The sequence below is a fragment of the Lithobates pipiens genome, unplaced genomic scaffold (genome assembly GCF_037356315.1).
Source record: "Lithobates pipiens isolate NorthernLeopardFrog02 unplaced genomic scaffold, aLitPip1_a1.2 Scaffold_8, whole genome shotgun sequence".
Lineage (NCBI taxonomy): Eukaryota > Metazoa > Chordata > Amphibia > Anura > Ranidae > Lithobates > Lithobates pipiens.
In genome coordinates this window covers 243,025,160-243,048,933 of record NW_027507903.1, presented here as the reverse complement: position 1 = coordinate 243,048,933, position 23,774 = coordinate 243,025,160, and the positions used below count along the sequence as shown (strand labels likewise).

Here is a 23,774-nt window from a genome sequence, read left to right as displayed (position 1 = left end):
GCTTGGTCTGAAGCCAGAAAATGTCATCCTCGGAAATATGTGATTGGGAGAATGCTCTCTTTTCTACAGCCAGCTGATATTATTATCGGGATATTATTTTGCCTTCTTTTTTCTCTCAGCCTCGTTCGACGGAAGAGAGACAACTGCATTCTTTGGACGTTGTCCAGGCAGTCAAGGTTTATCTGTCTAGATCTGCAGAGATCCGAGGATAAGACCTTTTGGTAAAAAAAAAAAAAAAAAGAGGACCCAAGAAGGGGCAGTCAGCTTCCAAAGCTTCCATTGCCAATTGGTCATTCAAGCTTCGGTCGGAAACATAAAGCTCCTCCCTTTAGGGTGAGAGCTCATTCTACCAGGGGTGTAGAAACCACCTGGGCTTTTCGCCATCAGGTATCTGTGGCTCAGATTTGTAAGGCTGCTACCTGGTCTTCAGTGCATACGTTCACAAAATGTTATCAAGTGGATGTTCGAGCAGCCGAGGATTCGGCTTTCGGCTGCAGTGTGCTGTGGGCTGCCGTATAAGTTCTGATGGCTATTGTTTGGCAGGGTGTTTCCCTCCCCTCAAGGCTATTGCTCTAGGACATCCCAGCAGGCAATGAATATTAGCCTAAGTGTCCCATGATGTATGAAAAAGAAAATAGGATTTGTACTTCATACTTACCTGTAAAATCCTTTTATTTGAATACATCATGGGACACCGAGATCCCTCCCCTCTTTTTTGAGGATTTAGTGCTTGCTACAAAACTAAAGTACTTCCTGTATGGGAAGGGGTTATATAAAGGATCACTTCCTGTCTAAAGACCTTTGGTCTACCAATGTCCATTCACCAAATGATGGAGTATAACCCAGCAGGTAATGAATATTAGCCTGACTCTGTGTCCCGTGATGTACTCAAAAGCGCTTCACAGGTAAGTATGACATAAAAATCCAATACACCAATACAGTGATCAGTGCTAAAAAAAAAATTGCATCGATCCCTGTATAAATGGCACTGGCTGGGAAGGGGTTAACATCAGGGCCATTTAAAGGATTAAATGTGTTCCCTGGGTGTGTTTACTAACTGTGGGGGATGCTAACACTGGACAAAGAGAGAGATCCCTGTTCCTGATTACTAGGACTCACAGATCTCTCTTTGTCTGTGACCAAGCGATGTTCTACCTTGTTTATATAGGCAGATCGGAGTTCTCTCATTCCCGAGAATGATCGCGGGTGACTGGCAGCCGACAGCCCCACTGATTGGCTCCCGCTGTGTCCAATCACCAGACAAGGGAGCGCAGACAACTTGCAGGTACATTGTTTCGTGCAACAGGGCTGCCCTGCCGCAGTATATGTGCAGTGGCGGTTCGGAATTTGTTACTTTTTTTAGCAGTGTATAAGGTGGATGACCAGGTTCTATATCACGCCACAGGTCATATACTTTACCCCCACTTCTGCTCAATATCTAATTAAAGGGCTTATAAAGTTTGAAGGTTTTTTAACTTAATGCATTCAATGCAAGCTTGTTATAAATAAGGATCATCTAAACGCAGGAAAAGTGATTTAGGAAGCATAAGGGCTTGTACAAACTGATATGTTTTTTGTGCACTTTTTTTGTTCTCATTGACTTACAATAACCTGCACCTGCACCAAAGATACAGCACGCAGGACTTTATAGTGCAGTCAGAATACATTGGGCAGGGACTGCAGCCAGTTGAGAGAATTTTCCCAACATGCCACTTCTACAGATGTCGTTCAGGAATGGCAACACTGTTTTAGGGTCAGCAGATTCCTGAATGGCTAAGATAGGGGTGCGCTTCATGATGTGCATTTTTTAGTGATACCATGACTTTCGAATTCCTAGACAACCATCTTTATGACTGGAAGAAAGCAGGAGATGGGGAACCTTCACTGCTGCACCACTTGCTTCTGCCTGTATCCATTCCAATTTGTGCAATGCCTTGGGTGTCAGTGGAGCTTGTCTGCTGCTGCTGCTGCTACTGCTGTCTGAAAAAGAGATGGGCCTCGCAGCAATAACATAGCAATGTCCAACAGGTGACCAATGTGTTCCATTCTGATGCTTCTTTTCATTTAGTCCATTATAATAAGTAATTATCAAAGTATAGCCACTGTAATCCAGCCCAAATCGCATATTACTTACTGTTTAAAGAAACTTTAAAAAACTTGTTTCCAGAGGTTAGGCTCCTTCTCAGTCCAACGTTTCTATGGCAACCCTGCTTCCCTGTTAATAGCTGACTTATTTATTTCATAGTATTTACTTGTGCTGATTACCTAGTGTTTGCCTGTTTGAGTCCTATCAGCTTCAGCTGATAAAACTGCAATACTGCTGTCCCATGCCCTGCTTTACACTGTATGTGAGGTCACATGGTGTGTAGGAGGAAGCTCTGAGTGATTAGCAGCCTCCTGGCAGTTCAGTGCTGTGTGCAGTAGGAAGTCCTGATAGCAGATAAGACAGAGAGTGTGCCATAAATCAGGGGAGATCTGGGCATGCTCAGTGACGTTATTCCAAAGAACAAAAAGGATTACAACAATACTAAGAAATGAAGGATATGTATAACCGCAGTGTTCATTAGGGATTTTTATGCTGATTCACATGGGACAAAGTTGTAGGGGAGGGTTTACAAACACTTTAAAGAGACTCATAGAGGAGGAACAGAGCAGAGGGGGAAATTGAGCTTGCAGGCATGAAAACAGCATTAACATTACTTTCACTAAGCAACATCAACTGTACCAATTGTAAGGAAAAGCTCACCCTCACTGCCTCAGCTGCTGATGGTCAATGTGAGTGCTGCTGCTTATTTTCTAGTTCATTTGCACAAATTCTGTTCTGCTTTTTTTTTTGCCCCCTAAGGCACCAAGTACGTGTCAGGCCCACTCACACAGATCTGTCCACAACTGTCTGTTCCTCCAAGGTCACTGAAATAAGGACATACAATATGGGGCTTTCAGGGACGTGCAGTCAGGGGAGGCAGGTGAGGGTTGAGGTTCAGGGTCTTAGCTCGGCAACCAGGGGTCACAGAGACCCCAAATTTGAGGGGTAGGTACCTGACCAGCAAGATATTGACCAGCAATGAAGCCTCACCAATGGGCACCATTTTTGGTGAGGCTTCATTGCTGGTCAACATCTTTATTGAGGCTTTGACACTCGCACCTGACACCATGTTGGATTCCCTTCCGGTATTGCGGGCATGCGGTTCTAAGCACAGCTACAGATTGGGTAATTATTTTTTGGTCAAGATTATAAATATGCGCAATTCATAGGGGGCTAGCTTATACCCCAGATGATGTCTTAGTGGACGAAACACGCCAGGACACATTGTGCTAGCTCCATGGTATTGCGCCCCTTCTTCAATTCCTGTGATAACATTGTTTTACAGTGCCTGTATTCATCTATATTGATGTAAGTGTTCTACTTTACTCAATGAAAGAATAGAGGTTTGAGAGTCTGGACCCCAACCAACACCCATCAAGTACAAAAAGGCAAGCGGACTATCTTGGTATAACTTAAACAGTTACGAGAAGAATTTGTGAACAAAATTAAAAAAATTCAACAACATTTTATTGATACAAAAAACATTAGAATAATTCCGTAAAATTTACAGACGCTGTGGTATTTCAACTAGTTTATTGGTTTAACCACTTCATCAGAAAATACAACCACACTCCAGAAAAAGGCGGTGTATACTAGGCACCCGGTCAAAGCCTACCGCGGTCACTGGGGGAGACAAAATATATAGGCAAAACCAGCAGGCCAGTATCTAATTTGGCAGTCAATATTGAAATAGGTTGGACCCGGTGGAATACGGATCAGTAGTGTCACATTGAGATAGGTGCGACCAGTAGTACAGTGACTCAGTAATCACTGCAGAGCAGCAAACATTGCGCAAGTAAATAATACCATATGTGAATAGAGCCGACCCTAATGTGAAAAAAAAACTTCCTCCGGGTCACCATAAGTCTGCCAAGTTTACTCAATAAAACCCTAGCTTAAGGATTTTATGCTATGTGGCGACTTCTTTTTTTCATGACTGGTGGAGCCTGATGCTTTTTGGTATTGAGACGGTGTTGCTATTCTACCCTCGTGCTGGTTCCTGTGAAGTGACTACTTTGCCAGTTTCTATGCTTGATTAACTCAATTGCGCTGGCTGGGGGTCCACACGATTTGGTAAGAGTACCTATTCATCTTGTTTGGTGGTTGCACAGTCCATGGTGCACTCCTTTCATGGTGGTCTCTCTTCATGGATGCAGACTGTACACATTCCTACTATCTCAGAACTGTCCTCATCCTAGAAATCACATTTATTTACATGTACTTATTATATTCAATATGTGTATTCACGTTTAAGATTTGTTCCTGTTGGCACATTTGCACTTTATTATGTTTATACACGCATATGTTCTATGTTTCTACAGGTGTAATTTATCATCCCTGTACATTTGACATACCTACAGTGTGACATTTTACTTGCTTTTGATCTTTTGCACATTCACAGAGCTGCACTTTCATAAATTATTTATATTTATGCTATATGTTATAAGATAATTTATTATTTATCTATTTACTGGGAAATTACTGGTTTGCAGATATAACTTTAAACTTCAGTATTGTGTCCTTTAAGCCACCTACTTGAGTACAGTTTTTGAAAATATCGTAAATTACCTTAAAAATATATAATTATTTGTATATTACTTATGGTAATTAATCCCTTGCCACCCAGGCCAATTTTGACACTTCTCTCCTACATGTAAAATATAATCTTTTTTATTTATTTTTTTTGCTAGAAAATTACTCAGAACCCCCAAACATTTTATATATATTGTTTTAGCAAGAAGGGAATAAAATGGTGGTCATTGCAACTTTTTATGTTCCACGGTATTTGCGCAGCAATTTTTCAAACGCATTTTCTTTTTGAAAAGAAATGGTTTCATGAATAAAAAAAAAAACGTAAAAGTTAGCCTTTGTTTTTTGTATACTATGAAAGATGATGTTATGCCGAGTAGATAGATACCTAACATATCACGCTTTAAAATCCATACACTTGTGGAATGGTGCCAAACTTCAGTACTTAAAAATCTCCATACGCGACGCTTTAAACTCTTTTACAGGTTACATGTTTAGAGTTACAGAGGAGGTCTAGTGCTACAATTATCGATCTCGCTCTAAAGCTTGTGGTGTATGTAACCTGTGTGTATCCAGCTCTGATACTAGCCAGTGCCTCGCCAGCCACTGACCTCACCGCATGTCCCTGGGGGATTTTTTTTCCTCCCAGGAACCTATGTCATACACTATGTTATATATTACATAGTCAAGACTGCTATGCTCTATATACTGCATGGTACATTAAAGAGACCTTGAGCATTTCTTTCCTTCCATTGACACCATGACACTGGGACTTTTCTTTACTCCCACTGACATTTTTGCCAATCAAGCATTTTTTTTTATTCCATTACTGTTAACCTCATGTTTCACCATGGTCTGCCATATGTTCTTTTAGTACACCCTTCAGTTTTCTACCGTGAACTAATGACACGGCAACTGATGCCTCTATTTTAGTGCATACAGTCCAACTTACACTCTAATTTTGGCTGCACTTGCAACTATTACCCTTTTCTCTCTTTCATAACCCACACTTACTGACTTTTAAAATTTCTCAGGTATTGCAACAAAGACCATAAAGAAGTCTAGACATCAAAAGAACCTAATTAAATTTAGCCAAGATTAATTTTTATTACTCTCACTGTTTTGACTTTTTACTACAAAGTAAGAAAATTGTTGTGGGTATTAAATGTATTGGTTTTACTCTTTAGGTTTCATGCACGTAGATTGTAAAAAAAAACACCAGTTTTACAGCCGTTTGACTTTTGTTTTAGCCTGTGTGGCCATGTACACATAGGCGTTTGGAGACTGGAAAAAAACATCCCTTTGAGCATTTAGGAGGAGGAGCGTTTGAACAGTAAAAACGATTGACACGCCTAAACGAGTGTAAACACGCCTGAATGATAGGCACTGTTGGCACTTGAGTGTTCGTTCATTCCAATGACCAGAATAAATAAATATTCTAGCCAATGAAATGCACTTCCAAACATTGACATGACAAAATGTGTTCGGAAAACACAGCTTTAGGCACATTTTGTAAGCTGCTTTTTTCCTGCCAGGAGCAAAGGCATTCAGGTTTGGAAAACAAACGTTCTGTATACAAGAGGCCTAAGGGTACATTGAGCTTTCTCTAAACTATAATGACCCTGACCCCATATGACAGCCCGTATAAGCTAAACAACACTACCCATCCCATGTGCTTATTTATGTCTTTATCCCAGCCATGGCCTGCTTCGGTGTGTATTACATCCTCCGGTCAGAAATTTCCTTCAGTATTGTCCAGACCTGAGCACTAAATCCCTATAAACTTAAATTGTACTGTGGCCTGGGGATATCTAGTCTCAATAAATGTCTCCATTCAAGTCAGTGTGGGCTCAGTAGACCGGGGACTAGTCTCCTGCATCAATAGTCAAATTGCTGCAGAATCTCACTCTCCAGTGAAGGAATGACACCTTGACAAGGAAGCCGTGTTATAGGTGCAGATAAGTAGGCTTTTTAGTGATCCTGTCCTAAAATCATCTACATCTTCCTCTTGTTCTCATCTCCTCTTGTAGTCTGCCTCATCCCATCTGGCCTGGTCATTTGCTCTGCCTGCTCCACCTCTGGATGTTAATTACCTTAAAAGAGTAAAAGACAAAGCAGACTATATGTTCCTTCCAGCTGTGCCAAAAATCATAGCTCACTGCTTACATTTCTCTAACTGCCTATTTCTAACTGTAAAATGACTGTAGGGTGCTCACTATTGCCTTCTAACACTTTCACAGAAAGGCATACGTAGATTTCCATTGGAAAAAATAAACTTGCATCTCTCTGTGCTGTCCTGGGAACACTGGCCTGCTGATGTCCTGTCTTCCCAGCATGGCAATCACTAGCAATGTGTCCCAGGCTACGACAGCAAAAATACCTAATGTGACTTAATCTACCATTCCCAGCCAATTGCTTCCACCTCTTAACCACTTGACGTCCATGCTATAGCCGAAAGACAACTACAGCACGGACCCCAATTGGCATCCCTCTACGTCCTCCCATTCTCATACTGAGCAAGTGTGGCACGCTCTGTGATCTCCAAGCTCTTCGCCAATCACAGTGGGCCCTTTACCACTTAATCAGCTGTCAGACAATGACAGCTGATAATGGAAGTAAACAGAAGCTGGTAACTGTCAGCATAAAGAAAAGAATAAAGCTGGTAACCAGCTTCTGTTAGAGGGACATTGGTCCCCTAACTGCCAATCAAAGCCCTCCAGTGCTGCAAATCCATGCACACCAGTGACATCTATCAGTGCCCATCTGTACTACTAATCAGTGCCACCCATCAGTACCACCTAACAGTGCCCGTCAGTGCTGCCTATCAGTGCACATCACTGAGGCATCATCCGTGCCCATCCACGAGGGGGAACAATTACTGGTTTGCTAAATTTTATAACAAAATATAAACTTTTTTTCTTTCTTTTTTTTTTTTTTTTTTTTAATCTTTTTTTGTTTAGCAAAAAATTTGTCATTCAAACTGTGAGAGTGCTGAAAGATGGAAATTGGCCTGGTCAGGAAGGGGGTATAAGTGCCCAATAAGCAAGTGGTTAAGTAAAGCTGGTGTAGGAATCCAAACTTTTAAGTAAATCAGTCCACTGATCACCATTTCACAAATCATCTTTATTTGCATTGATCTGATTTCCAGCTTCCCGCTTATGGAAAGTAACAGTGGTATATACCTACTTCTGCTTACAGGCTTTGGACCTTTTTCTTTATTAGGGCATCATTAGACTTGTTAATGAGGGCTGCACACTGCTCATTCAAAGTTTTAGCTTTGCCTACAGTGGGCTGAACATACTTAAAAGCCACTTTCTAAGTCTCTTGCCTTGCTTGCAGTGGCTTGCACTTGGTAGCTACTGCAAGCTGATCTTTAACCACTTGCCCACAGGAAGTTTTTACCCCATTCATGATCAGAGCATTTTTACTATTCAGCACTATGCTACTTTAAATGGTAATTGCACAAACATGCAACACTGTACGCACGTTGAATTTGTATTCTTTTTTTTTTACACAAATAGGTAGGTAGGTAGGTTTTGGTGGTATTTAATCACCACTGAGTTTTTTTACTTTTTGTGATCTGAATGAAAAAAGACTGAAAATTTAGCAAAAGAAAATATATTTCCCACTTTCTGTTATAAAACATATCCAATAAAATCTAATTTCTTCATAAATTTTGGCCAAAATATATTCTGCTACATGTCTTTGGTAAGAATAAAAAAACAATAAGTGTATATGAATTGTTTTGGGATAAGGTTATTGCGTCTACAAACTATGGTATACAATAAATACTGGAATTTAAGCAGCTTTTACTTTGACTGCTTTTCACACTTCTTTTCACATTTCTCAAGGAGCTAAAATGCCAGGGCAGTACAAACGCACACCCAAATGACCCCCAAGGTATTTGTTGAGAGGCATAATGAGTCCATGGGAGTTTTTGAAAAATGGCAAAGAAAAAAATAGTTTTTATTTTACACAAAGTTGTAACAACTTTCAGACCAGACCATTTTGCTGGCTTAAAACCAGACCACTTTTTGCGATTCGGCACTGCGTCGCTTTAACTGACAATTGCACGGTTGTGTGACGTGGCTCCAAAACAAAATTGATGTCCTTTTTTTTCCCCACAAATAGAGCTTTCTTTTGGTGGTATTTGATCACCCCTGCGTTTTTTTATTTTTTGCGCTATAAACAAAAATAGAGCGACGGTTTTGAAAAAATCGCATTATTTTTTACCTTTTGTTATAAAAAATATCCCCCAAAAATATATAAAAAAACGTTTTTTCCTCAGTTTAGGCCAATACGTTTTCTTCTACATATTTTTGCGATATGTGATTATTGTTTGGTTTGCGCAAAAGTTCTAGCGTTTACAAAATAGGGGATAGTTTTATGGCATTTTTATTATTATTTTTTTTTACTAGTAATGGCAGCGATCAGCAATTTTTATTGTGACTGCAACATTATGGCGGACACATCGGACATTTTTGACACATTTTTGGGACCATTGTCATTTATACAGCAATCAGTGCTTTACAAATGCAGTGATTCCTGTGTAAATTACACTGGCAGTGAAGGGGGTGGCAGTGTAGGGGTTAAGTGTTCCTAGGGACGTGTTACTAACTGTGGGGGGCTGGACTTTGGAGCAGAGATCAGTGTTCACTAACACAATCACACAGAGCAGAGATCAGCATCACTTGTTGCTAGACAGAACGGGGAGATGCTGTTTACAACGGCATCTCCCCATTCAGCTGCCCCGTGAGACGATCGTGGGTATCCCTGCGGCGATCCAGTCTGCGGGACCTGCGACCGGACTCACGTGGGTCCTGACCGGCACGCGAGCTTGCTGCTGGTGGCGCACACGCGACGTTAGGGCGGCATATAAAAATGGACGTACCTGTACGCCAATATGCCTGCCCGTACCATTCTGCCGACGTACATCGGCGTGCGCCGGTCGGGAAGTGGTTAATAAGATGTTTTGCACAAATGCATTGGGTATATCTGGAATTACACCCCAAAACACATTCTGCTACTTCTTCTGAGTATGGGGATACCACATGTGAGAGACTTTGCAGCAGTCTAGCTGCATACAGGGGCCCAAAATTCAATGACCACCTTTAGGCTTTCAAAGGGAGTAATTCCCTCAGCTTTCTCACTACCTATCACAGTTTTGGAGGCCCTGAAATGCCAGGATAGTACAAACGCCTCCTAGGTGACCTTTTTTGGAAAGTAGACACCCCAAGGTATTTGCTAAGAGGCATGGCCAGCATTTTTCAGATCTCATTTGTTGCCACAGGTTTTTGGAAAATGAAAGAAAATTACAATTTATTTTTTATTTCCTTTTTTCAAAGCCCATCTAATGTTGGCCAAACAGATACCTCCATTCACATCAATCGATATGACTGAGAATATCTTGGCCAGAAAAAAGCTAAAAAAATAGATGTTGAAGTATAGGAGCTACCACCCACTGACCATCCCACAACCCTATTGGTCATGTGGAAAAAACAACCTAACAGATTTCTCCATTCACATCGATCGATGTGGATAAAAAAAATCTCTGCCAGAAAAGAAGTGAAAAAATTATATTCCAAAGCACAGGAGCGATCTGCCAACTGACCACTCCAGGGGCCCCTTATGCTTGGGCATACACACTCTGAAGGCACAGTGATGAAAAAACATTTAAGGCGATAAAAACAGTAACTTTTATTTTTACTTTTTATTTTTATTTTTTTATTTTATAACTTTTTTTTTTTAAACTGTTTTTGTAACTTATGAAGACCATAAACTTTCCAATCTTTGATTTTAGGGTCTCTCAAAATGCGATAGACTGTTTCCTGACTATCTAACATGTTTTGAGACACTTGTATGTGAATTGTGTGCACTAGACTGTGCCGTGCTGTTCTTAGACTAACACTCCACTAGTGTGTGGTAGTGACAGAAGTAGTGTTTGATGCAGAGACGAGGTTATTATTTTGTGTCCACTACAGATATCTTCTTTGGGGAGACCTTTGAGTTGGATTATGAGAGAGGACATCTAGAAATTGCCTCTCATGCAGCTGGCCCACTGCGCCTGGATTTGGGGTTTGGGGCCACAGTACCTTCTGGATACAAAAGGGCCATGATGATCGTTTCTTGAAATTTTAGGAAGGATCCAGTTCTTCCAGTTGCTTTGTATATTAAAAAAAAAATTATATATAGCCAATCGAAATAAATACATTTACACTTTTTTTGTACCAGTGTCTAACTCTGCAGGAAGCTAAATACGGCTTCATCATTTGGATGTTGTAGTTCACGCCTCCCATATAAAGTTTATAGTCATGGACACAGAGGCTTTTCAATGACACCAGATGCTATGTTAATTTGGACTGTTGTATCTGCGTTAATGGAAGACAAGACAAAAAACATCCAGTTTGTCATTCCACTTCATTGCAAGTAATTCATTCTGCAAGCAGGCTTTCTCCCCCTTTCTAAGTCAGTTGTTAATGAGCAGTTGGGGGAAGTGATTAGGTTGCACAGAATCCAATTCCAAGATTAAATAAGTGTCTAAAAAGTGTCACGCTTGCATAATAGTTGTCCACATACAAATGGTATCCCTTCCAGAATAAGGGTGACACCAAGTCCCATACTATCTTGCCACTGCTTCCCATGTAGTCCGGACATTTGGGGTGCTCCACTTTACTAATGGTACAAAGGAAGAAACTGCGATATTCAGATAAACCGTCCTATAAGCAGCAGCTCAAATCATTATACTACGACAATCAAAATTGTATGCAATGGGGAGCTGCGCTAAATAAATAGAAAACGTTTTTCTGTGACCACAAAAAAACATAAACCGAAACAAATACACCACATACACTCGTAAAAGTGAATATATAAATTGATGACGAGTGACTGTGTGAATAAAGTGTATGGGATAAATCAATTCCTTATACAAATAAATGAATCATTAGATTATATGAATAATTGAGACCGTAAAAAAAAACAATCCCAACTATTTAGGATGTGCAAAGGAACATCACAGAATGTGCTACTGCAATAATCAATAAATTAATAAAATAATTAATTGAAATAAGTGATAAATACCTAAAATAAATTTAAATGTATACATATATAAATAAATGGATTAAAAAAATGAATGGGTATAACAAAATTCAAAATTCATTCAGTGTATAAAAAAAGAGAAAATAGTCCACACAAGTCCCATAGATAATAGCAAACAAAAATGTTGAATAATCCAATGTGAAGTGGAAACTGACACCAACAGAAATTTGTGTAAAAAGAAATCCGCTGAAGCACCTCCACCAATGGATAGTTAGAGCTGCTTACCAGAGCGTAAGATCTGTGTTAAGTGAGATCAAAAATCGTATTTCTAGATGGTCTAGATGGACTGTTCTGGGAAACCGCACCAGACCTCTCTCTCCAGGTACTCCAAATGGTTTAAACGTTAGTGCCCCAATCCATATGAAAAGACAAGGGGACACACGCATACCATAAAACCCTTTTAATGAACTAATATAAATAGAAGCAAATAAACACACATGGTCAATAAATGTAACAGCAATATTCAAAATCGAGCCGGCCGGCTTTCAGCTACCGCCCGCACTTCCAGGTCTGGCGTAGAACGCGGTGACATCAGCACGCCATTCCTCCCTATGCGTTTCATCACTAGACGGACGTGATCACGGGATACGGGACGGCGCTCTGACGCACCGCTTAAGTAACAAACAATACAACCACGCCTCGATCTGAGCTCCATTAGACATACAAATCTGCCATATTGGTTAGGGGAAAAAACAAAAAAAGGATACCAAGCTCTCCCAAAAATCAATCAAGGGAGAACTACAATATCGTAGAACAATCAATATGTTATAATATTAATGGAATATGGCTGATTAGCCTTCTCTAGAGTAGCAGTATAAAAGTGAATTCAAAAAACTATTCAAAATAAATTACATATAGAAAAATTATAAAAAATATTTATTATAAGGAGAAATTATTAAAAATTTAAATCAACAAAATTCATACCAAAAACAGATATACTCTTAACCCCTGATGCAGAGAAAAAAGGTGAAATACCGGTAAATAAAATGAGAAAAAATATATAAAAGAAAAAGTTAATAAAAGAAAAAATGAATTTTCTCTTAAAATCAAATAAATCTAAAACAAAAACAAAGGAATCACAGAACAAAGAGGGCCCTCCCACCACTGTTAATAAAACAGTGGGAAATAATAAAGAGGGACAATACAAAAAAGGGGTAAAAAATAAACACAATTTTGAGAGGGGCCTAATAAAAGGTCCCACCCTTAGAATCTACTGCCCCCATTGTTAAAAAAAAAAAAAAAAAAAAAAAAATATTTTTCTACATGTGCGTCTTAATGAACACATAGGGAACATACGTAGGGGCTTTACCAAACATTCAGTATCCAAGCACTATCTCGTGGCACATAACAGAGACCCCTCCAATACAATCTTTTTGGGGATTGACAAATTCAAACACAACTGGAGGGGTACTCATCTTACTAGAAGCATTTCAAAATTAGAGATGACTTGGATACATAAATTTAAATGCTACACCCCATTTGGCCTAAACGTTGAGGCGGATGTAAATGCTTTTATTTATAATGCATGATTCCTATGTACCCAGTTTTTGTTATAACTTGTGAACTTGATCTGGGCTCCATAGGCCAGTTTAATTGGATCTGGTAATTTTTTTACCAGATCCAATTGCGGTTTCCCAGGACAGTCCATCTAGACCATGGGTCTTCAAACTATGGCCCTCCAGTTGTTCAGGAACTACAATTCCCATCATGCCTAGTCATGTCTGTGAATGTCAGAGTTTTACAATGCCTCATGGGATGTGTAGTTTCGCAACAGCTGGAGGGCCGTAGTTTGAGGATCCCTGATCTAGACCATCTAGAAATGCGATTTTTGATCTCAATTAACATTGAGATCTTACGCTCTGGTAAGCGGCTCTAACTATCCATTGGTGGAGGTGCTTCAGCGGATTTCTTTTTACACTAATTTCTGTTGGTGTCAGTTTCTACTTCACATTGGATTATTCAACATTTTTGTTTGCTATTATCTATGGGACTTGTGTGGACTATTTTCTCTTTTATACACTGAATGAATTTTGAATTTTGTTATACCCATTCATTTTTTTAATCCATATATTTATATATGTATACATTTAAATTTATTTTAGGTATTTATCACTTATTTCAATTAATTTATTTATTAATTTATTGATTATTGCAGTAGCACATTCTGTGATGTTCCTTTGCACATCTTAAATAGTTGGGATTGTTTTTTTTTTTATGGTCTCAATTATTCATATAATCTAATGATTAATTTATTTGTATAAGGAATTGATTTACCCCATACACTTTATTTATTCACACAATTGGTCACTCGTCATCAATTTATATATTCACTTTTACGAATGTATGTGGTGTATTTGTTTCGGTTTATGTTTTTTGTGGTCGCAGAAAAACTGCTCCACTTCACTGTCTTCCCTTATAAACTCTAAATCTGTATCTTTAGCCTGTTGCCCTCTCACAAAGCAGTTTAGCCCCATATCTGGCACACTTACTGGGATAATACTGCTTGATTGCAAAGCAGCAAGTGAAATGTATGAGGGATTCGTCTACAAAGAAGATTTTGTAGTGCCAATCATAGGGTCACCCCGAGGACGACAGTGTATTATCACTAAAATGCAAGAAAAGCCTTATTGTCATATTCTTTCCTTGCCATTGCAGGAGAGAACATGGGATGAATCAAATCTGTGGACCAATATGACTGCAAATTCAGTCTTTTTTTGTAATGCCCATGTTAAGAGTTAGGCCCAAAAAAGTTTTAAATTCAGAAATCGTGATACGTTTCCACATGACTGGTCTAGATGTATTGTGGATAAAGTTTGCTCTAGTCCACAATCAAATGATGCAGATAAAAAACAGCTCAAAATATCAAGGTTGTTAAATTTGCTGTTACCAACTGAATTCTGGGTTGGGCCATGAATAGGGGGAGAATGGGTGCTGTTGAATCTGGGGGCTGCCAATCAGGATTTGCAAGCACCTCTGGAAGGACACAACGGCTCTACGGGCCTGCCTTCTCATTCTTTGTGACTGTGGGACACAATGAGTGCTAGCCTCCTCACCAGCTTGTATTGCACTGCTGGGACTGCCCACGTCACCATGAGATACTGCAGTGCTGGTGTGTAAAAAGCTAGGATGTACTAGGCAGCTGGTGATTGCCAGTCCCACGATTTAAAAAAAAAAAAATTTAATCAGATTGTTGGTCGTAACCTGTCTGGTTTATGTGCATTTTTTTTGTAACAAATGCTTTTTCAGGGCAAGATGTACACAGAGCCTTGGATAATCCTATGGTGGACACAAGCATGTTGGAGGAGTACATCAGTAATGACTTTGCTTTTGGAGTACTGTAAGTAATACACTTCTTTATTTATTCCTTTTAATCTGGATTCAAAGTTTCTGCTTGGAGTGATCCATCCCAGATATGAAACATTTAAATACTGAATGGCTTTGAAAGTTGGAATTTTCAACGCTGCTCTGTGGAGACAATGGACACTTGTGATCATTTTTCATTATGGCTATTCTAATGCCCTGTACACACGATCGGCCTTTCCAACGGAAAATGTGTGATTGGATCATGTTGCTGGAAAATCCGATCATGTGTGGGCTCCATCTGACTTTTTCCGTCGGAATTTCCGACACACAAAGTTTGACAGCAGGATCTAAAATATTCCGATAACAAAATCCAAATTGTTTAAATTCCAATCGTGTGTAGACAATTCCAACGGACAAAGTGCCACGCATGCTCAGAATAAATTAAGAAACCACAGCTATTGGCTACTGGCCCGTTTATAGTCTTGACATATGTGTTGTACGTCACCTCGTTAAGAAATATTGTATTTTCTGACAACTTTTTCTGACCGTGTGTACAAGGCATGAGGCTGACAGATACCATGGGAACACTCTACCTTATCTAATTACTAGGTAGCTGTATGCCCAAATACTATTTTTGATGGCAGATTCCCTATAAAGAATATCTTTAACCCGAAACCAAAAATGCAATATATTGCAGCTTACAAGTCCTTAGATGTTATGACTGCGTTAGTAGACTTTATTTTTTTTAGGGGTTTCCCTTCATATTCACCTGGTGATCATGCAAATTACACACTTTCTGTTACTTTGTGTCTACACTAATTTCTCTGTTATCTATAAAAGGAGGTATGGTTGTCCCATAGGCTGGACTTAAAACATGTCTGTCTATGTCCATCTCCATTAAATGGTGAGTTTATGTGACCAGTAGTCAGTGGCGGCTTGTGCTCAACATTTTTGGGGGGCGCAAACAAACTGAAAAATACTGAAAAAAAAACATCAATTGCAGCCACTTGTGCCCATCATATGCGGCCACTTGTGCCCATCATATGCGGCCACTTGTGCCCATCATATGTGGCCACTTGTGCCCATCATATGTGGCCACTTGTGCTCCATCAAATGCGGCCACGTGTGCTATATCAAATGCGGCCACGTGTGCTCCATCAAATGCGGCCACGTGTGCTCCATCAAATGCGGCCACGTGTGCCCAATCAAATGCGGCCACTTGTGCCCCATAAAATGCTGCTACTTGTGCCCATCAAATGCCACTGTGGACCCCACCCACCCGCTGTCTGCCCGGTGGGTCAGGAAGCAGGTGATGGCGGCGAGCTGTGGGACAGCTCCTGTGTCCTCTATGCTTCCCCCTCCTCTGTAGTTCCATTTTGCAAGGCATCGAATCGGAGCATCTCTGCCTTCAGCCAATCGTGTAACCGTACTACCTGATTGCTGGAGAGGCGGTTCAGTGTTAGAAAAGCAAATATTAATTTGATCACATCTGGGTGGACTGCGAGTGCAATGCTCTGTGATCCAAGTCCACCTTTTTTGAAGCACATTAGAGCCTATGGCTCTAATCAGGTGCTTCCAAAAATAACCCTCCACTGCTGAAATTCAGGCTCGCAAATAGGGGGTGGCAGCGGCAGCCATGGATAGATTCATGCAATGCATGAATCCATCCATTAGACATATAGGGGGTGACGTGACAGAGGGGGCGGTGCTTGAGCGTCCTTAATGGATGCCTCTGCCAGTAGTTTAAAGCGGGAGTCCGCCGGGACTCCGCGTTTTTTTTTTTTTTTTTTAAAGTCAGCAGCTACAAATACTGCAGCTGCTGACTTTTAAAATAGTGACACTTACCTGTCCAGCGCGCCCGCGATGTCGGCACCCGAAGCCGATCTCTAGATCGACACTCGAGTGCTGCCGCCGCCATCTTGGGTATGGGAATCCGGAAATGGAGCCTTTCGGCTTCATTTCCCGGTTCCCTACTGCGCATGCGCGAGCCGCGCTGCGCAATGAGGACGGTCCCCGCTGCCTCTGGGATCTGTGTGTTTCCCAGCAGGCAGCGGGGCACTTGCGGAAGGGGGCGGGCACTTGCGGAAAGGGGCGTAATGTACGCCCCTTTCCGCAGAGAGCTAGCCCGGAAGTGGGTGCAGTTACCTGGATTATCCAGGTAACTGCACCCCCCTCCCCCCTGAAAGGTGCCAATTGTGGCGCCGGAGGGGGGGAGGAATCCGATGAGCGGAAGGTCCATTTTAGGGTGGACCTCCGCTTTAAACAAGAAAGATAAGGATGTTTGTGTTTTATTTTAAGCTTACAGGAAGTAGCAGGAACACTGCATTTCTGACAAGATTAACTGTTTTTTTTAATGTACTTAAATATTCTTACACCAAAAAGTGAAAAATAATGCAGCCCCATATCTTATGACAACCAAGCTGCAATATCTTGATTTTTTGTTTTAGGGTTTAGACACGCTTTGGGCATTTATTTCCTTTTTGTTAAAGAACATTTTTTATCTTATACCCCTGTGCTTTCAGTGCAATTTAAATTGTACCTAAAGTGTATTAAGAGTTCTGTATTATTTTACTATTAATACACATATGAAAGCACATAGACTGTACGTGCATTTTAAATGTGTAGGTTTTATACAAATTGCTGGTTAAACTAATTTTTAACCTCAAAATTCCTTTATACAACTCCAAACAGATGTGATAAAGGGGGTAAAGGATCACATTCCCAGAATTAGACACCATAAATCTTTTTATTGCCAATGTTACTGAATGTAATAGTGTCATCTTGATTAATCTGTTTTATGCTGACCAAACTTTTAAATCCTTCTCTCAGTGTTTTTTTACATTTGAGACATGCAATGCAAACACAATTTCAACTGAAATTCCAAAATTGCTCAATTTTGCTAATATAGTTTGCTCTAGTTGCAAAACCTAATTACCCAAACACCTAATAGAGGAGCACCTCTCTTACAATATCAAACTTCTATTGCAACCCTATTCATGTGATATTAGCACTCTAATAGAAAACGAATGGTTAAGACATATCAATATGGATGTCACTCAAACTGACCTCATAATATTTCCTCACCCATGAGTCATTTCATCTGATGCCTATGTCGAGATTGATGGAGCAACTATCAGTCCGTTCTCACCTGCCGGGCTGCTAGGTGTTACCCGGGACTCTGAACTCTCCTTTTGGGCCCACATTCAAACATTGTCCAAATAAGGCCATCTCCACAACATCCTTAAAATATGCCCCTTTTTAATCAATGACACGGCAAAGCTTCTAATTCACTTCCCTGGTTATCTCTGACCACTCCATTGGCTACCACTCACCCAACTAATACAATTCATAATACTGACAACAGCTTACAAAGCCATTCACAACTTTGCCCCCAGCTACATCACGAACCTTGTCTCAAAATACCAACTACACTGTTGTCTTTGGTCCTCACAACACCTCCTACTCTCTAGCTCCCTCTTCACCTCCTCCCATGCATGCCACTAGCACTTCTCCAGAGTCTCTTCCATCCTCTGGAACTCCTCACCCCAATCTGTCCAAATATCTCCTACTCTATCCACCTTTTGTTGATCCCTGAAAACCCATCTCTTCAGAGAAGCCTATCCTGCTTCTAACTAACATTGCCTTTTTACTTTCTCTATCAGCTCATCCCTCTTTTGTATCCCTTGACCCTCCCTCTTAGAGTGTAAGCTCTAATGAGCAGGGCCCTCTGATTCCTCTTGTTTTGAATTTTACTTTAGCTGTACTGTCTTTTTTTTTTTGTAAAGCACTACCCAAACTGTTGGCGTTCTATGAATCCCGTATAATAAAATATATTGGAAAACCTTTATTTGTTGATCTTAAAGAGATCACAAGGCATTGGATTTCTGCAGACCCTTTAACTAAACATTCCATGATTATTGTGGTTAATGATCTTATACTTCTAGAACACTATATACAGTATATAAATCCAGAGACACTCACACTTTACCAGGTCCTGTACTCTATAAAAAGGAGTGGTACTGGGAAGTGGGTAGGGGGTGGGACCTAGGGACAATGCTAAGAGGTAGGTAGTGGGTGGAGACAGTAACTCACAAGGGTGGAGTACCTGTACCTATTCCCTGAGAAAAAGCCCTGGGTACCACATATCTATGATTTTATAACCCTTTTATAAACCTTTTCCCAAACTTACAATTCATGGCTGTATTCATGGTTACTATTGTGTATCTACTGTATTGCATTAATTACTGAATTGTAACTGTATTGATAATTATGTGACAACTGCAACACTATAAGGGCATATTTGTAAAGCTGTGTATGTGACTTTCAGCAAACATACACTAGTGATGAATTATTCACTGGCATTTAAAAAACATACAGCTGAAAGGTTAAACTGCAGTGAATTTCATAATCAATGCTTTAGAAATATTCCCCTGTATGTTATGTATTAAATAAAAAATTCAATAAATAGTCATTTTGAAAGCACTTGAAATTCAATCTTTGAGGTGTGTAATTGACCGTTAACAAGAAATGTTGCAATTTTTACCATCTGATCAGGTCCAAAATTGTATGCATAAATTAAGACTTTGGGTAGCATTCATACTGTAAGGACCAGTCCAAAGAAAAGCCATTGGCATTTTATGTGTTTTGGATTCTCTAGTGGCATAATTTCACTAAAGCATTAGCTTTGTGTAGAGTGACTTACAGTATTATGTATTTTGTCTGCTTTTCATTTCTGATATTGATAAGTCTACTGTACATGATGAATAATGTATTGCACTAACATTCAAATCAATAGATATTAATCCATTTTATCTTCTGATAAAATAAGGGTTCTGCCACACAAATGTTGGGTTAGTTTAGGGAACCACTGGGTTAGAAATGTAAGTCATTTATGTACTTTTGGTTGTGGTCAAGGTCATATAGTATATATTTGAAAAAAATATTTATTAGGAATTTGCCATTATTTTGTAAAATTCATACTAAAAATAATTTTAGTATTACAAATATATATATTAATGTTTCTCTATGTAACTCAGATTACCGGATTCACCGCCTGATTCTGGATCAGAGCCATGTTCACCACCACAAATTGGTAAAGTAACTTATAAATCTCTACTTTACTTTCAGGCTTTTATACTTCCAGAATGCTGCAGTGGTTGATGTAGGATCAAAGTAAATCAAAGTCTAGTACACACTACTTTTTTTTTTTTTTCTGATCAACCCAGCAAGGCTAAACAAAAAAAACTTCTGACAATCTGACACTTTTTTTTTTGGTCACGCCCCTTCGACAGAAGCCGGCCAAATGGCTGGCTTCTGTTGAACCAGCTGCATGACACACGGGCCAAATGTCAGCCGATTTCTATTGAACGCCGTCCATGTTTATGGGGCTTTTGACGGTATTGCTGTATTAGCTGTATTGCTGTATTAGGTTTGTGATGCAAAATTCTATTTAAGGCATACATAATTGGGTAAATAAGCATATAAACCAAACATTATTTAGCTTTCAATTTCTGTCTTTAATAAATGCATGGGTTTATAGGTTTATGCATTTTGAATAGTAAAGTACTAATTTAATGACTTATTGTCTGTTAGGCCGCGTACACACGCGGGGACTGTTCGCCCAACTTTGTCCGCTGAACAGTGTTTCGGCGGACAGTCCGCCCATGTGTGGGCTTTCAGCGGACAGTTTCAGCGAACAGTCTGCTGAACAAAGTTTTTCGGAAATTCCGAAAAACTGTCCGCTGAAACTTGGTTTCAGCGAACAGTCCCCTCGTGTGTAGGCTTGTTCGTCAAACTAAGTTCCGCGCATGCTCAGAAAGGATTTACACGCCGAAAGTTGTAATGCAGTGTATAGGACGTCGTATTTTCCGTCCCGTCGTACGTGCCGTTCACGTCATCGCGCACGGTTTCAGCAAACTGTTCGTTCGTCGTGTGTGGGCAAGTCCGTCCATGCTAATTTTGAGCGGACTGTTCGCTGAAACTGTTTGACGGACAAAGTTGAGCGAACAGTCCCCGCGTGTTTACACGGCCTTAGTGTACATTATATTTCCAGTCAAGCACTTTTTGTGATAGGTTTACATGAAACGATACTGTATACTTATTGAAAGATTTATTAATCTTACCAGGTGGCCATTTTTTTCATCTAGGTGGAACAAAGTAGAATGAAAGGCAACTTTTTATTTTATTTTTTTCATTTTGGACTGAGAAAGGAATGGTTATAACTCCTATAAGTTTTATTTTTGCCATGTGTGTTCCATCAGCTAGATTTCCCTCCACTTCCTGTTCCATAGCCAAAACAGGAAGTGAGAGGACCCCCCCCTCCCCTAAAGTGATGGAATCCATGTTTGTCACCGGGATCCCCATTGGAAGATTTCACCTTTATTAATCTTACCCTGTTCTGATGACAAGTCAGATTTTGGGATTTTCTTTTGCTTTCGGTGATGATGATAAATACGACAAATTAAGAGGGTGAACGGGGGCACAGACAGCAATACAAACCTGACAGGGGTTTTAATCCATCACTCTCTATCTAAAGGTTTTGCCTTTAGTTATACTTAATTGAAAGCCTGTAATGAGAGAGATGGTTAAGCTACCTTTTGCCGACTTCTTCTGTAAATACTAGTTGATTGGTGGTTCTGATTTTATGCATGGCTTCCATTAAAAATTGTGGGGTCCCACACAGCCTACCTGATTGTCCTGTGCTACCCCCCTCCTCCATACAGCCTGCTTTAATTTCTGGGCCTGGGGAATTGCTGGCCCCTCTCTGTTCCTGAGCTTCCTGCTGAACTGATGGGGCCTGGGCCCAGTATAGGAGGGCTGTCTCTACCCGATTGTTGGCAGTCCAGATTCTATAGCTTTGATGTATTGTGAGATATTGACTCGGGAATAAGCATGCAACAGCTGAATTCAATATAAAGATGAAATTCTGATCTGGGACTATATTAGTAACTGAGAAGGTACTGGAGACACCAAATCAGCATGATAGTCCTTTTGGTATGTAGTCTGAAGTGGCAGCCTACATATATCTCTCAGTATAGACCTTTAATGATGAAGTATGTAGGCAGCCATTGTTGACTTTCCCCTTTTGAAAATATTACTTTCCCAAGTGTTCTTCCAGGACAGCCCTTGAGAGATGGAGCTCCTCCCATCGACACAGGAAACACATTGCCACAGTTCAAAAGGCGGTCCCTCAGGTCCCTGGTCAGTCATTTGTGTTTCCTCCGTCGGAGGAACATGTTGCCAGGAACCTGGAGGCCCCTCTCAGGGGCTGCCTGAGAACCTGCAAGCCTAAGGGACCGGGTCCTGGTTTATGGCTGCAGTTTGGGTCCATACCTTTTTTTCTTTGGCTCGGGTACCGTCCAGCTGAACCGGAGCAGACCCGTTACCCTCCTCCTTCCAGTGCCGAGGTGGCCAGGGGCAGAATGACGCCGGTTTCCCCCAGGAGTGGTGAGTGGAACCTTCCATCTTCCCTCCTCGTTGCAGGGGGTCGGAGACGCCGAGCGTTCACTTCCGGCGGAACCGCGTCATCACTGCGTGCCGAGACTTCCGGTTCCGGGTCTCTAAGGGTACAAGGAGGAGAGGGAGAGCCAGCGCTGTGCCTGTAAAGCCCGACCAGCGTCCAGCTATACCGGATTAGCGGCGGGATTCGGAGCATCAGAGGGGGACCATGGAGGCTATTCCCCAGGATACTCCGGCGGAGACAGGCACCAGCCAAACCCAGGTAGGCTGCTGGGCATGCTATTACTCTGGTGGAGTGGTGGTGTTTGTAGGCTGGGCCCTGTAGTACCCCACGGTGGCGGTTTACTCACAGTGAGGTTGTTTGTTAGTGGTGATTCTAAGAGGGACATGGTGCTGACGCTAAGAAATCCTTTGTCTTCTTATTTTCAGGCTAAAGAGATGCCAAGTGAAGACAAGACAGGCCGCAAAAAGTGTCCTAATTGTGGGAATAGGTTGTCCTCTGGCTCTAACAAAGCCCTATGCAAGCAATGCATTGCAAGCTTGCTTAAATCTGAGGCAGATTCCCCTTTAGCAAAGTTTTTGGGCTCCTTTAAAGAGGAAATGGCGTCGACCTTTAAGTCCCTCCGGGAGTTAATCACTGACGTGGGATCAGCTGCAGCTGCCTCCACGAGTAAAACAACTATAATCTCATCCTCACCATGCCTTACAACACCCAGCTCAGGGGAGCCCCGTATGGTCAGGGAGCCTAGCCCCACGTTGATTAGCCCCGAATCCTCTGACACTGACTCGGGTCAGGAAGAGGATCAAGCAGCATCTAAAGCCTCAAAATATAGATTATCTCTCGAGGAAGTAGATGAGCTAATGGGGGCTATCTATGATACGCTGGAAATTGAGGAGGAAGAAACTCAGTTATCCAGACATGATCAAATGTATGAGGCTCTGGGGAAAAAGAAAGCAAGGGTTTTTCCTATACATAAGGTGCTTTCTGACCTTGTCCTTAAGGAGTGGTCTGAACCAGACAAGAAGGTTTTCTTTCCTAAATCCCTTAAGAGAAGGTTCCCTTTTGATGAGAGCCTAGAGGCGGTCTGGAATAAAAATCCAAAACTAGACGCCCCTCTGTCCAAAATCTCAAAGCAGGCTGATCTGGCCTTTGAGGATATGGGCCACCTGAAAGATCCCATGGACAGGAGAACAGACATTGTCTTAAAGAGGGCCTGGGATGCCTCTATGGCAGGCTTAAAACCAGCTCTAGCCACTTCCTGTGTAGCTAGAAACCTGGAGTTCTGGTTATCGCAACTACAAG

The 23,774-nt window shown here is 40.9% G+C and overlaps 1 protein-coding gene across 3 annotated transcripts in view; it reads left to right on the top strand.

Moving 5' to 3' along the window:
• The window catches only part of MYRFL (myelin regulatory factor like), a 237,798-nt gene that overhangs the window by 13,558 nt on the left and 200,466 nt on the right, over positions 1-23,774 (top strand). Inside the window, exons 2-3 of one of the 3 annotated variants that reach the window (XM_077468899.1) lie at positions 14,957-15,047; positions 20,050-20,105. The exons of 1 other annotated variant lie outside the window; for it this stretch is intronic. In XM_077468899.1, coding sequence (XP_077325025.1) covers positions 14,957-15,047; positions 20,050-20,105 — 147 coding nt within the window. The remainder of the gene's footprint in view (positions 1-14,956; positions 15,048-20,049; positions 20,106-23,774) is intronic. One more of the 3 variants, XM_077468901.1, reaches the window with a different exon arrangement.